Source organism: Sturnus vulgaris, chromosome 1 (genome assembly GCF_052056855.1).
Source record: "Sturnus vulgaris isolate bStuVul1 chromosome 1, bStuVul1.hap1, whole genome shotgun sequence".
In the NCBI taxonomy this organism is placed as follows: domain Eukaryota; kingdom Metazoa; phylum Chordata; class Aves; order Passeriformes; family Sturnidae; genus Sturnus; species Sturnus vulgaris.
Window position 1 is genome coordinate 70,761,338 of NC_142243.1, and position 14,336 is coordinate 70,775,673.

Sequence of the window (14,336 nt, forward strand, 5' to 3'; positions counted from 1 at the left end):
TTATTCTTGAGTGAAATGCTGGCATAAGTGAAGAACATCTAGCTCTAGGACACTTTTTAGGACATAACATAAGAGTTTGATATAATATGAAAAAATGATAGTGCTTGGCAATGCCAGAGGACTTTCAAAATGAGAGCCACTTAAATTTTCTCTGGATGCAATTATTTGTAGTTGGGATGAAAAGGTGCTACGTGAACCTTTTGGTAAATTCAAGAACTAAGCTTATACAGACGCTTGTATTTATTTGAAGACTGCATTTCTATTGCTTTTTTTCACAGAGAAGCAACTCATACTTTTTATTGTTTTTATTTTGTTTATCTGACTTTGTTTGAGGGTCTGGTCTTTGCTTGCCATTTGCTAGATATCTCTGCATCAACTCCTCAAAATGTACATTCTCAGAGCAATTCTTACAAAGCTATTACATATTAGAATCTGTTGTGTCTACTTTATTTAGTACTGTGCAATTTATTTCTATATCTAAAAGGTTACTACTTATCCCAAGTTTTAATTTTTGGTTATTAATTGGAGTTACTTTTCACATGTTGTCTGGTCATTGTGCTCCAGTGGAGGTTGCTCTTGGAAACACCTGCTGGAATGCAGCATGTATGCTGGATCACCTTAAAGCAATGCATGCTGCTCAAAAACCTCAGAAATGTGACCTATGTTACAATGCATCATATCTGACTAGAGGAAAATATGTAGCCTGCTTTAGTAAATCTAGCAGACATATGTTAAACATCAAAAGTGTCTGGGGACAGCATTTTATTTTGGACCACTCCGTGGTTTATTCCCTACTTAAGTGGAAATTATATCTGTAAGAGAGCTTGACGTGAGCCATAGGATACAATAGTTGTAAAAAAGCCATATATTATCTAGGGCAAACCAGCAGAAAGACAGAATGAAACCTCTGCCTATATCCTTAGCTCCAAGTGAATCCAAACAACAGAGAAGACCAAGAACAAAATAAATGCCAGCCCCAACAAAAACTTCTGTGATTGGAAAAATAGAGCATCTCCATGACTCACCAGAACTGACTGTCTGGAACTGTGAAAAGGGACCTAAACTGTGTTTTGGTCCAGATTTGCAAGTCACAGGAGCCAGCAAAACACCCTCAGAAAAAGTTTTTATTTTTTTACCTTAATATACCTGGTGAAAGCATTTCACATTTTAAGTTATTATCCGTGAGCTCAGGATGAGCAGGGTATTTGCAAAGCTGTACTACAGAAATGGGAAGAGTACTTTATGCAACCAAAGAATAAAAAAAGTGATCTTGCTTAATCATGCAATTTTTAAGCAGAGCACGCATGGAAAAATTATTTTCTTCTCAGAGGTTGGTCTTCCTCTCCTCTTGTGGAAAGAGACCAGAGCCTAACCAAGTCTGGACTCTCCAGGAAATGGTGAAGGAGCATGAACTCTGGATGTCACTGCTTCCCTTGAAAAGTGAGTGTTGCTGCATCCCTGGCTGGACTGAAGCCTAGGGTTGGACATCTACCTGAGGTGTGATGAGGAATCCAGAACAGCATCAGGAAGAGGCATGAGATGCGGCAGCTGCTGGACCAAGGAAGAGAGGAAAGCAGCCTGCTCCTCCTCTGGAGCCCGGGGCAGGCAGAGCAGCACTGCTGCGTGACTCAGCCCTGCATGCCGAGCCAGCCACGTCTTCATGAGACTCCTTGGCTCCAAGTGGTTTCTGGGCAAAGTACGTGTCCTCTTGACACAGAAGAAATAAACTCTGCTGTATCGTGTCTATAGTCTACGTTATCCTGGGAAAACTCATGCTCTGACCGTGCTGAAATCAGTCTCAGGGATAAATAAGTGAAATGAGAGTGTCAAGAGAATGAACTGGGGTTCCTGCTTCCCTCTCACAAAGAGAGTTTCTCTCTCACAAGATGAGGTCAGAATCACCCAGGCCAGTATATCACCAGAAGCGCTCGGGGAGGCAGGAGCTGGATGTACCATACATTACTACTCCCTGCTGGTCCAAGAGCAGAAAAGAATTAGCAGCAGATGTGCCAGGACAATTAGCAACAGATGCAGAGGCTAAAGCTCACAGAATGCAAACATTCCTCTATATTAAGGAAGATAAAAGGCCAGATTCTGGTCCTCTGGTGTAAGGTACTTGTGCATGAGATGCTGCTGTAGTTAACTGTGGGCTGAGTTATCAGGACTAGAGGAGAGGCAGGCAATGGGAATTGTCAGTGCTCTGGTAGCATGGGAGAGGGCAGGTGTTTGCGTTGGGGCACTCAGTGTGGCTCTGGGAAGATGCTGGGGTGATTTGGCACAGTGTGCCAGGAGGAATCCTGCTCTCTGCCACCACTGAAAGCAGTGAATAAGTTGCCTCCTTACAAATACTGTTGTCCTGTGCTCCTGGCAGATTATGAGCCTGAGCTCGTGTGCTGTGGCCCAACAGCTTCTGGTCCACAGTTTACTGCTATCAGGGAAGCTAAGCACCAGGAAAGATGGTGGTGCTGCTTAAAGGCTTAAGGAGACCTGAAAGCTTCAGGGAGTCATTTGACCTGTGCCAGGCTTGAAAGGCCCAATTCTCTTGGAGAACAGGGAAAAAAAAAATTGTGGGGAAATGAATGACATGTCACTGTATCGTCGTCCTCTGATTTGTGTGTTATTTTGTATTCAGATACCTGTTCGAAGACAGGCAGTGATGGAAAGCTGGGCAAATAAGTTTTCAGCTATTCCAAAACGTTCTGGTGATAGATAGGGACTTTTGGAAAAACCCTAATAATATGATATTTTATTTTTACTTCAGTCCATGTTTCTATTTCCTCCCCTCTGGCCTTTTATAAATTTCAGAGTTACACAAACACTTCCTAAGAATGCCCTTCTCTCTGCCTGTGTGCTGGCCTTGCACATAAACAGTGAGAGCTTGAAATTTGGTTGTGAAATCTCCCCTTTAATTGGGCAATAACAGCCTCATGTCCAGCTCTATTCATTTGACATAGTAAAGTAATTTTTATTTGTTAGTGATGGGAACTGTTTCCTGTTTAAAAGATTTTCTACCTGTGTTTTAAACCAGTGACATTCGTGTGCTGCAGTTTTCATAATCAGAAATTATGGGCTGTTAGTTTATATGGCATTTTTCAAGAGTCTTCTCTATAATAAGTAAATACTGAGTTGCCTTTGCATATTTTAATTCACCTTAATCTGTTTGAGTTGTATTAGTCAAATTTTTGTGTGATAGGAATTAAGTGGTGTGACTTTTTCCACTTTTTTTTCCTAAATTAAAAAATTTGAAGGTGCAGAGGAATGAAGAAAGTTTATTTCTTCTCTGACAAGGTTAAAGCCCAAGAGTAAGTCAGACAAAAACCCCCAAAAGCTCATACTGGATATGTTTATTGAAATATTCAAATAGAATTCATTCTCTCTATAGAGTGAAACTATGGTGGCATATGGGGAAGTAAGATATATTACAATAAAACTGATATAAAACAGTTGAATTCAGAAATAGTGGCAGGAGATAATTTTAGTTCATTATGATTTAATTCAATTAAATGCAACACTGTTAACTGCAGACTAAGAAGTATTACTTGTGCCTGTGCAGGCACACACAAGCATTATTTATTCCCTGCCGCATCTCTCTTTGCAGAAGAAATTACCCCAGTAAAAGGGGGATGCTTGATGCTTTCATAGCACTGTAAAAGTCTCTATAGCTCTCAGACCTCAGTGGAAATTTGACCTGAGCAAGGAGAAACATTGAGGTAAGGCGTTGGAGAGCAGACCCCTCAAAACCCAAGAAGCTGTCCTTAAGTAGTAAATGCTCTTTGAATGTCAACAGTGTTGGTGAAGGCTTGTGGATTAATTTACCAGATAGCGCCTCAAATGAGGTTGGCACCAGCAGGGAAAATATAACTGCTGATTTTATTTTATTTCTTCAGAAACAAAACAATCCATCAGAACAAACTGCTCAGTTTGAGCTGCCTGTGCCTTGTCTATCCCAGGCACTGCTCTGAGTCTCTTGAAAGGGAGCAATAACTGATCCCCATCCTCCTCCTCTACTTACCTGAGCTGTTCCCTGCTCTGTACCTGAGCACAACAGCTCAGACCCACAGAGCACGCAGGCATTTAAGGTCTGTGGATTTCAATCTGAGCTATCTGACTAAATGTCTTTGTGCATCCATGCCTAAGGGCCGTGCTGGCCCTGCCCCAAATCCCAGCTCAGGCTCACAGCCTGGGAGGAGGATAATGAAGGGCAGGTGCCAGAGGACCGAGCTCTATCCTCTCTCCCAGGGCTTCTGTGGGACAGTGAGCTGTGACAGAGAGTGTGTTTGTTGTGGCAATGGGAAAGCTTTAGTGTGGACACAAAGGCACCTGCGTGAATGCTTGGGATGATGGCATAGAGTAACAGAGGCTTGGCTGAGATTTTTGGATGGATTCAAGAGAAAGAAATTTCTTATTTGTCAGGTGTGTTTTATTTAACCGTGTAAGCTGAGATGTGTGACACTGTCCTACCTGGGTCAGGCACCCAGTGTTCATGCATAAGGGCTCCAAATAGTCTTTGCAACCTCAGACCTTGTGGCAGATGGGTATATTATAAAGTCCTTGCTTATGTTTTGTGATTGTGTGTTTCCATCATGGTGTGGTTTAAACACCTAGCTCCTGTAACTGTAAAAAAATTGGATACTTCCAGTACCAAAGACTGAGTCTGCAGTCTAGTTCCAAGATAGAAGCTTACAGAAAATGGAGAATAACCGTGACCAAAACCAAAGAAATAAAATTTTAATTGTGACAATGATTACCCTTACACCAGCTGCTTGACCTGTCAGTTTATATGTAAGCTAGCAGAAGAGCATATACTGTTGAGTTAATCTTAAGAAAAGAGTAAGCCTAAGAAGCAAGAGAGAAACTGAAAAGGGTGCTGTGATACAGTGATGATTTAATCTGCAAATGCTTTGGGATTGTTCGATATTGTAGGTAACTGTCTTTGATCACAGCCTTGTAACCATCACCTTTAATTTGTAGTGCAGAGGTTACTATCTAGCACCCAGCTAGCCAAATGAAATGTATGGCTTGATTAAGGATCTCTTTTGTCAGTAATTTGTGCCTAATGTTTTTAGCTTTCCCACGGGCTGTTACAGAAAATGGTAAATCTGGTTTAAATGAAACCTGATACTGTTAATGGTTTAATAGCAGCTGCCACAGGGTTATGGCATTTTTCAACAGATGCTTCTGTTTCATTTTAAGCCTACACTAAGTCTTAGAATATATTTACATAATTAATATAAAGTACATGTACATAATAATGACAATATTTATAATTTTAAAATATTTCCTTAAATGACTTTGTTATTATCTAATCACAATATAAAATTCGAAAAAGGAAGGCATATTATTAGAAGTAATAATTTATATTCACCTCTTCAAAAATGTTGTAGAATGCAGCACAACTGTGAACACTTGTCATCTCCTAACATGGCAGTTATTTGTGCAGGCAAATCCCTTGCTGCTTCAGAAAAAGAGACAAAAAGCTTGCCTGCACCTGAGTTATGTTTGCTATCTTACCTACTGTTCAGTCAGGAGTATAAAAGAAGTGATGCTTGTGTTCAAATATACACATCAAGAAAGAGCTGTTTCGAGGTGTATAATCACATACAGAAATATATGAAGTACTAAAGATTTGTGGATGATTATTGGCTGCACGATGTTTCCTGATTGAGGAAATCCCTGCTAATTTAAGAAGACTATGGAATTTTAGGCTGTTCATAGTGGCTGATTGGTTTGAATGGATTTCTTCTATTTGGAGGTCTTATTCTTGACTTCCAAGAAGTATTGAGGACATTCAGAGTGAGAGGATTCTCCTGAGTATTGTGGCCTTCTGCAAGTATGTGTCTGTTCACAGTGAGAAGGAGAAAAGGCTCCTCTTTCTCTGCCTTGGAAGGCCAGGTAATGTTGAGCAGGCAAGTGTACCAAGGCATTTGCTGCTATGAACTGTGAGGACTGAAATGGGAACAATAAAACATGAAAAACATGCAAATAACAAAAAGTGGTCTCTATTAAAGAAGCATTCAGGATTATTTATTTAAGAGATTAGGCAATCAGAGTTCTCTCAGGAGAATATGTAGGAGCAGTGGTGAAGCAGATGTTTCACTGTGTGAGGGGTGTGGCTGATGTATTTTCCCCCCTTGTCCCCAAGGTGCCGAGCCCTCGTAGCTGTTAGCCTGGGTATGATGGTAGTCGTCTTCTGTGTTCTGGCTTTTGTGTGGGTTTTGTTTTATCTGTCCGTTTGAATGTATTAGAATTGTTCAACAGGACCTGGGTTAATGCCCACTTTAATTAAAGAAAACAGTTAAAAATATGGCATAGAACCAGATTTCCTTTTCTTTGTGTTTACCTTTTTTTCTTCTGTACCCACCAAAACCTTACAGAGGGATTTACGTAAGTTCATTACTTCAGGGTGTTTCTTCACCACTAGATTTCAAGTCTTTGCCATGGGAACACAATTGCTCCAGGCCCCAAGGCATTGGTAACCCTCTTCCACACCTCCAAGCTGCTCAGAAGAACATCTCTCTTATGAAGAGAGTAAACTGTGTTTGCCAGTTCTCTCTGAGAACTTTTTACCTCAAAATCCTTTTAAACCCTACACTGAGGTTGGCATACTTTCCACTATGAGCTTTAATTTAAAGGAAGAAGGCTATTAAGTAACAGCATCATTCCCACAGCCGTGTGGAGAAGAGTTTGTGACTCAGTGAGGAGCACGTTTGCAAGTGTTCTTATTGGGTGTTTGGATGAACTTTCCAAAGCTGCAGCAAGATGAATCCAGTGGTGAATCTCTGCAAGCCCTCACAGGGATACCTCAGATTTCCAAGTTGGTTTGTTCCTCTGTCTTAAAGATTTCTAGTGGTAATGTTTTTCCACCGCTGGTAAATAAAGACAGAAAATGAATGCTTTCTGAAAGCCAAGGAAGGAAAAAAATCATAAAATAACCGCACAAGCAAAAGCACAGCTTTTTTTGTTGGAGTGGAAAATTGTTCAAATATATGATTTTTGGGAAGAGTTGTTAATTGTTTTAGCATGCAAAATTGCACCAAAGGTATGAAGTTTCTAGAGCTTTATATGATAAAAGAAAGTCAGTTCCCTTGTGATGTTTTTGTAACAAATAAATCTTTTTTCCTCCTTTGCTAGGTTCTCCCACATAAAAGTGCTGTGAAACCAGGCATGGTACTCCTCTTTGAACTCTTCCTTCTTCGTGGCACCTACACCTGGATTGATAGAGAAGTGGGATGGGGAGCTTTTCCCTTATGTGATAACAATTTTAATGCTTTGGAGGGAAAATTTAAATGTCCTTTCCTCAGAGGCCATTATGACTCCAAAATTGATCGATTCAAAAAAATTGAAAATTTTATTTCCCAGGACTTGGATAATTGGTTATGCAATCTCTACTTTCAGGTTTGTAGGTTAAAAATTTGTTTAATTTTTTCTATATTTTTCGTTTTGATTTGGAAATTGAATTGTGGCTTATCTCCCATTTACTGGGATGTCTGCTTTAATCAGTAGGCATGGGGAAGACATACATGGGAAAATTATATGGGAGAAAACTGTAGTAAAAGGAGTGCAGAGAAGCAAGAACTTCCTAAAATTCTTATAGCAACATCTTGGACTGCCAGGCTTCACAAACAGTGTACAAAAAGCATATTTTGGCTTTGTGGAATTCCTAACTGCCTTTTTTTTTTTTTTTTTCCTCCCCTTCATAGGTAATTAAACTACCACAGGATTCAGATAAGCAAAATAAGTCTGGTGTGCCTGTTCATCTGCCACCCGAACTTCTCATGTATTCAAGCACTGCTGAAAAGAATGGTGTCTCAGAAAAGGTTGTACAGTCTGGACCGCAAGGTGATGGATTCAAACTTTGATGTTTACATTGAGGTTTTCATTGGATCAACCCATAGTTTTATTTCAATGTTGGCTAGTCGTTATTGTTCTTGTTAAGCTAGATTTTCTTCATTCAGATATGGGTCCAACATTCCATAGCAGGAATACTGTGACTCTTTTTATTAAGGTGGTTTAACTTTTTTTTCGGGTGTGAGCAATTCAAACCAGCCTCACTGCTGAGGGTGGAATGGCCATGCTGGCCTATGCTTGAGGCTGAATAATGCTTGGAATGTCACAGCAATAACAGTTCAGCTGTTTATGGCACCAAGCTTACAGGAAGAGAAAATAAAAAGATGCTTTTTTTGTGTACTTCTGGAAGAACTTTAGCACCTCCCTGGGCTACAACAAGGACTTCAGATTTGGCAGGGAGATAGTTCTGGCACCAGAAGCATGCCTTATGTTACTCCTCTGAAATTCTGTTAAGATTCAATCAAGTGATAACCCATAGGAAGGGCAATTATCATTTGCTTGTGTACAGCAGACCTCTCCAGAAGCTTTCTTAAAAAATCTCTGAGTGTTCATTTTAGACTGATCCTCCCTGGCCTCTGTGAACATTCTGATATAGCTACACTAAGGATACAACTGACCATATTTCAATGGACTCACAAATTGCTCCTCTACTGGTAGAAATTCAGTAATGAGAAGAATGGCAGGGCACTGCTGTTCTTTTCTTTTTTCTGCATGTGGGATAAGACTGCCATGAACAAAAAGAATTAATTTTTGCTATACACATATTTCTATATATTTCTATATATTTCTATATATTTCTATATTCTCTCTTGTTTAATGAATTAAAGCCAACCCATAGATTTTAGTGTATGTGAATTTTATGTGCAGATCTGAAACAGAGAATTAGTTCTTCAGGCATTTGAGAAAGGCAGTAGTGATGCACTGTAGATGGCACAGGAGCAGAAAGGAGAGGCTATGGAAAGGAAAGAAAGAGAACACATAAGCAATAATCATTTAGCATGGTAAATGGGCAGCTCAGATTGGAAACATGACTTGAAAAGAGTCCAGGAAAAGCATTTTTCAGACAGTTAGTGGTGATTTAAGAGGTAAAGAAAATGAAGTTTGCCCTGAGTTGCTTTTAGGCTAGCAGCAACTCTACGGTGATCAAAAGGCTTTTATATAACCACCCTGATAAGAGAAGCATGGAGGTGTAAACATGCACTATACTGAGGATTAAGGTCTTTGTTGCTGTCATATATCTTCTACATATCTGGCAAGATGCTTTGACATGCAGCAAAGCATGAATAGCAGATCCAAAAGGTAGAATTGCAGGCGAGTCTTATCAGCAGTAAAGAATTATGGAAAACTCTTAATGGATCAAACTTGTTTGGTCTATCCATCAGTCTTCACATGCATTTGGAAATGCACATAGAGAGTGCAGCTAAATAGGTCATGCTTTTTGGAAACACTTGGAAAAACTCACGATGCTCCATTTGAAAAGTCAAGACAGACATGTTTTTAAGAACTGGAAAAGAGCATTAGTGTATGTTATATTTTGCATGTAGACCTCTGAAATTTGCCAATAAGGCAATCATAGAAGATCTGTATTTTTCCTGCCAAACAGATTTGCACAAACAAAATTTTTAGGAGTAATTTTTGATATTGCTTATATTTATTTATTTTTCTTGGAGCGTTCTTTAAAGTTATTATTAGCTGCCAATATCCCCCATGGGTTTGTTTTTTAATGTATCTATGCAGTGCTACAGTATGCTGTTTCTGCTGGTGATATGTTGCTAAGAGATTTAATAATGGGTAAACAAACACAACATGTGGTAATCCATTTCAAATTAAAAGTTTATTAAATGCTAGCTTGATGACTTTCTGGCTATTTACAATTAAAGGAACAAACCTTAGAGAACTGGAGATCACGTGGTGAAAATCACAACTTCAACATTTCCCGCAGAAAAATGTGTTTATGATCTGTGGCAAGCTGTCGTGCATTGATATGCCCTATAAATACAGTATTATATCTGTTAAACCACCAAGAACTGGGGTGGGGAGGGGAAAGCTCTGTTAGAGTGACATTAAGGTTGAGACACAAACCAGAGAAAGCAAGAACAGTCTAAATGAAGACGGGTGCTCTGTAACTCACTCTACTGCAGTAGTCTAAATAGTGAGTGATCTTATATATCAATACCAGATGTGGTACTGCAACACATAAGCGAAATAAAGCAGGTTAGGAGATGGTGTTTTAGCCTTCACTTCAAGTTTGTCTTTGTTTTAGAAGTTTAAAACAGAACCTTCATATTATTTCCATTAACTCCAGGCCACATTATTCTTTTAAGCCACAGCTCCATGTAGGTAAAGCTCTTCCCTGCTGCACAGGCTCTCTGGTCTAGAGCACAGTGCAGGGAAGAGCAATGAGAATGCCTCCTATTCTACCTCCTTTACAGATCACAGATGCACTTTATCAGATCTGGGGTGTCTCTTAGCCCAAACCATATCTTCTCTCCATTCTTTTGAAGAGGTCTTCTCTAAGAGGTTCATGGTAGAAGATAGCTTCTGCTTTTACCACCACCATCCTTTCCTTTTCTTAGGAAAATATTCTGCTGTTTATCTGTTGCCCCTTACAGGATCAACAGTCCCTGTCAGAGAATAAATGAAAATTTCGGAGTAGAATTCATTATCTACTGTTGTGTGAAAGGTGTGTAACAGCTCTAGTAGAAGGAGGAATGTTGACAGGCTTGGATCTAAGTGACAAGGGATTCTAAAATGCATGAAAACTTCCAAACTGAGAGTCTCTATATAAACACGAAATATACAAATCCACCAAGAAAACATTCTCACAGTGAAATCCAGCAAGACCCCTTTTGACTTTAGCATCCACAGGAAGAGGGGATTCACATGTGCAAAATGTCAGCATAGCAGTATTTTTTGGAATTGGCAGCCCTTTCATCCTCAGAAAAGTGGATGGACAGCACTCATATATTAGTTCTACAGCTCAAACAGTTTTAGGTCAGACACAGGCTCATTTGGAAAGTGTTGCTCCACATTTGTTGGGAACCTTCATCCAAATGCTTGCTTTTGCAGCTGTGTTCTTGATCTGATTTGACACACGAACACCAATTGTGCCCATCTGAACTTGTGATCAGATGAAATGGGCAAGTGGAAAGCTAGGTATGATTTTATCCACTTTAATTTTTAGAACCAAAGGAAGACCTTTCTCATTCCAGTTGACATTCATACCACTTAAAGTTTGGCCATTTTGAAGTCCTGAAGTTATGGCCAGCACTGTATCAGTGCTGCACATATACTGATGTGCAGTCAAGACCTGAAAAGGATGTTCATAAGGTATAAGGTGGACCAGTCGCTGAGGATTAGGATACTGAAGCAGTATTTTTTTTTATTTTTATTGCGAAGTTTTGTGTATTTTTGGTGAACTTAAAGAGTCATGACCGGTTGTGCATATTTTTTTAAGCAGTAATTATCCCAAGCTCTGGAGTGTGAAATCAAGAAAGGAGTTTTACTTAGCCTGACTATTCTGGGGGAGAGGTGTTATCAGGCAAGATTTTGAGGGAAAGTGTTCAAAGGTAGCCAGGCTGGTTTGGTCTCAGCAGCAGGGTGATCTTACTGTAATAGAACTGGTACAGTGCCACATTAGCATAAATGCACTGCTCCTGATGTCTGGGCTAGCATAAATATTTGTTGTATTTCTTTGATGGGTAGATTTGGCACATAGAAAGACTTCCACTACCTCAGCTGTTTTTGGACTCAACACCTACAGGCAGATTTTCTGATGCTAAAATCTTATTTCCAGAAAGTCTGCTTATCCCTTATACCCCCTTACTCTACTATGGGAGCAAAAAGAAAAAAAAAGTAACTGTTTGTGAATGGTTTTAAGCACACTTTTTTTTTTTCTTTTTTACAATGAACAAATATCTCATTTTTCCTTGCACTGAATTTTTTCTTTCCCCTTATAAGGTTTGCTGTCTAACAGCAGTGCATGTGGCTCCCGTGCCCTATGCATCAATCAGAAGGAAAGTTAGAACCACTGAAATGTCTTTAGTTCTCAGACTATGAGCTTATAACAGAAAAAAAATCTTATAAGAGATCATTTTCAGGGTAGAATTTTTCTGGTTACTGTACAATTTAAAGTATTTTTTGGTCTGTCTTCCTTCTGTCTGTCTACCTGTCTGTTAATAATAAGGTTGGTTTGTATCACTTGGCTTCAGCAGTCCTTGAAACTGGCCAGGGTTGTAAAGCTTTAAACAGTTGCGCAGGTCTTTAATTGTAAATTAGTTTTGACAGGACTGCTAAGACAAAGGCCTGGCCCATCCCATCGTGATGCCAGCCGACAACCCCTTACTGCTCCTGGAGCAAGGAAACATGTGGAAGGAATTGTTCTTTTACATTTCACAGCTTGTCATTTCCTCTGCAGGGCAACCTCTGACCTCCCCGAAAGATCCTGACACCCATAAGGGAAGTATTCCCACTGTTGTAAAGGAAGTGGGAAAGCAGTTTAATGCCACGAAAGGAGGAGAAGCGTGTGTGTCAGAAGAAGCTGTGAGGAAAAGAGAAGAGCTTAAAATGCTTCCAGCAGGTTAGGACTTTTATTGCATTACTTAATTTACTGGAAGTTTGCAAGTAGATCTGCTTGGCATGTGTGTAAATACCCCCATTTGCCTTCCCCCTCACCCTGTGATATCATCTCATCATTACTTCACTGGGCAAAGGAAGTGATGGAAGAGTTTAAATCAATTGCTGGGATCAAAAGCAGCTTAGGCAAAAAGGTACAGAAGCAGTGGACTCCCCTGTCTAAAGTATATTTGTAGGCCAAATGTGTTAGTAATTACAAGGTGTGTGTGCAGTGCACTGACAACATTAGATTACGGCTGGTGTTTCCGTGACATTTTTACATCCTTTCATTTTATTTGGCCATTTATATCCACGGATCACAACATGTTGCTGTTAGGTGCTTGGGAAGTACTTTTTCTTCCTGCAGCACATTAATAGCAATATCCTTTGTTAATTGTGCTGAGCTAAATTACATAAAAGTGCCCGTCTGTATTTACATCAGGTAACATTTGTTTCTGGGACATGGTATTTCTTCTGAAGGCAAAGCCTTTCAAGTTGCTATGGTGGGGGAGGGGGGGCCTTCTTCTTGATTTTGTTTATTTGTTTTTATTGGTTGTTTTGGGAAATTTTTTGTTATTTTGTTTTTTGTTTTGTTTTTAAGTCCCAGGTAAATAGTATTTTTCTGAGAACTGATTAATACAACCCCTAGGTCCTCTCCTAAACACAAAGACCACCATGACTTACCGTGGGGCAGGGATTTGAAGGTACCAGGGATATATCCATATCTACTCCCACTTCATAGGCCAGGACAGTGCACAGAGATGAAAGTACAAGTGGGAATAAATGAATCACACCTTTTGAAGGGAGAGGGTGACATTCCTTTTGTACCAGGAAGCTGTAATAGGTCATGGTTAGGCACTTGACTATGAAATATTAGGTAAGAGAAGGCTACCTGAGGTCTGACAGCTACCTCTTATCTGTGTAAACAGTAGCTTGTTATCTTCTTCAGGTCTGTGGGCTCCCTGAAATGATGCAGTAGAATTTTGGATGAAGGTCAGTTTGAAGCCAATGCCAGCTTCCCTTTCACAGCAACTCATGAAATGTCATTCAAAAATAATTTATTTGGAGCCATCCTTCTCTGTTGACTGTCCAGGAAGGCTAGAACTATGCATCTGCTGTTATAGGTGCATGTGCTGAGTATCTCATATTAAGTGGGCACAAATAGAGGTAGGAGCTAGTATGGCATTGGAAAGTCAGGATTTGTAAATGCTGAATATTGATATTGACTATCATAGATAAGTGAGCAGTAGAATACAGAGCTGGTATCATTTTTTGTTAAAAAGGTGTTTCTGACAAAATGTTAAGCATATTACAGAAAAAAGTAATAAAAATATTTCAGTCTTTCAAGTATTCTCATTACATGTCCTGATAAGATCAACACCTAACAAGTCTTTTCTAGATGTTGGTTATTCTAAGAATATAAAGAGCCCTAGCTCAGAAAATTTCTTCAACCTCTACATTAGTAGAATCTACTTTGAAATTTGCTTTGTTCATTTGCCCAAGAGTGGTTGTGAGAAGCAGTTTAAAATAGTAAAAACATAAGTAACCTATATGAACAAAAAGGTTTTAAAATAATGTTTAATGGTGTTTGACATTTGTTTTTGTCTATTTTATTTTTTTTCTGATTTCCTTGCCAACATTTTGATTTTTCCACCTTTAGAGTGTGTTTCATAACCCAATTATTAGTTGTGCAGGTAGACAGGTATTCCTTCTCCCCTCTTCCCATCACTAATGTTTATCTAGATCTAAAACTAGCACTTTGAATTTTTATTCAAAATATTTATGTGGAGTTTGGCAGAGACCCAGTGGCAAACACAGCATTTTAGAACCCACATTTTGAGTTCAAGACATCCTCTTACAAATACCCTGAAGCA

At 39.4% G+C, this 14,336-nt stretch overlaps 1 protein-coding gene across 1 annotated transcript in view; it reads left to right on the plus strand.

Annotated features, from left to right (window-relative positions):
- Positions 1–14,336, plus strand: part of LOC106854741 (uncharacterized) — a 175,500-nt gene that overhangs the window by 68,917 nt on the left and 92,247 nt on the right. The window contains exons 11-13 of the mRNA XM_088169582.1: positions 7,132–7,395; positions 7,701–7,839; positions 12,266–12,427. Of these exons, the coding sequence (XP_088025708.1) occupies positions 7,132–7,395; positions 7,701–7,839; positions 12,266–12,427 (565 nt within the window). The remainder of the gene's footprint in view (positions 1–7,131; positions 7,396–7,700; positions 7,840–12,265; positions 12,428–14,336) is intronic.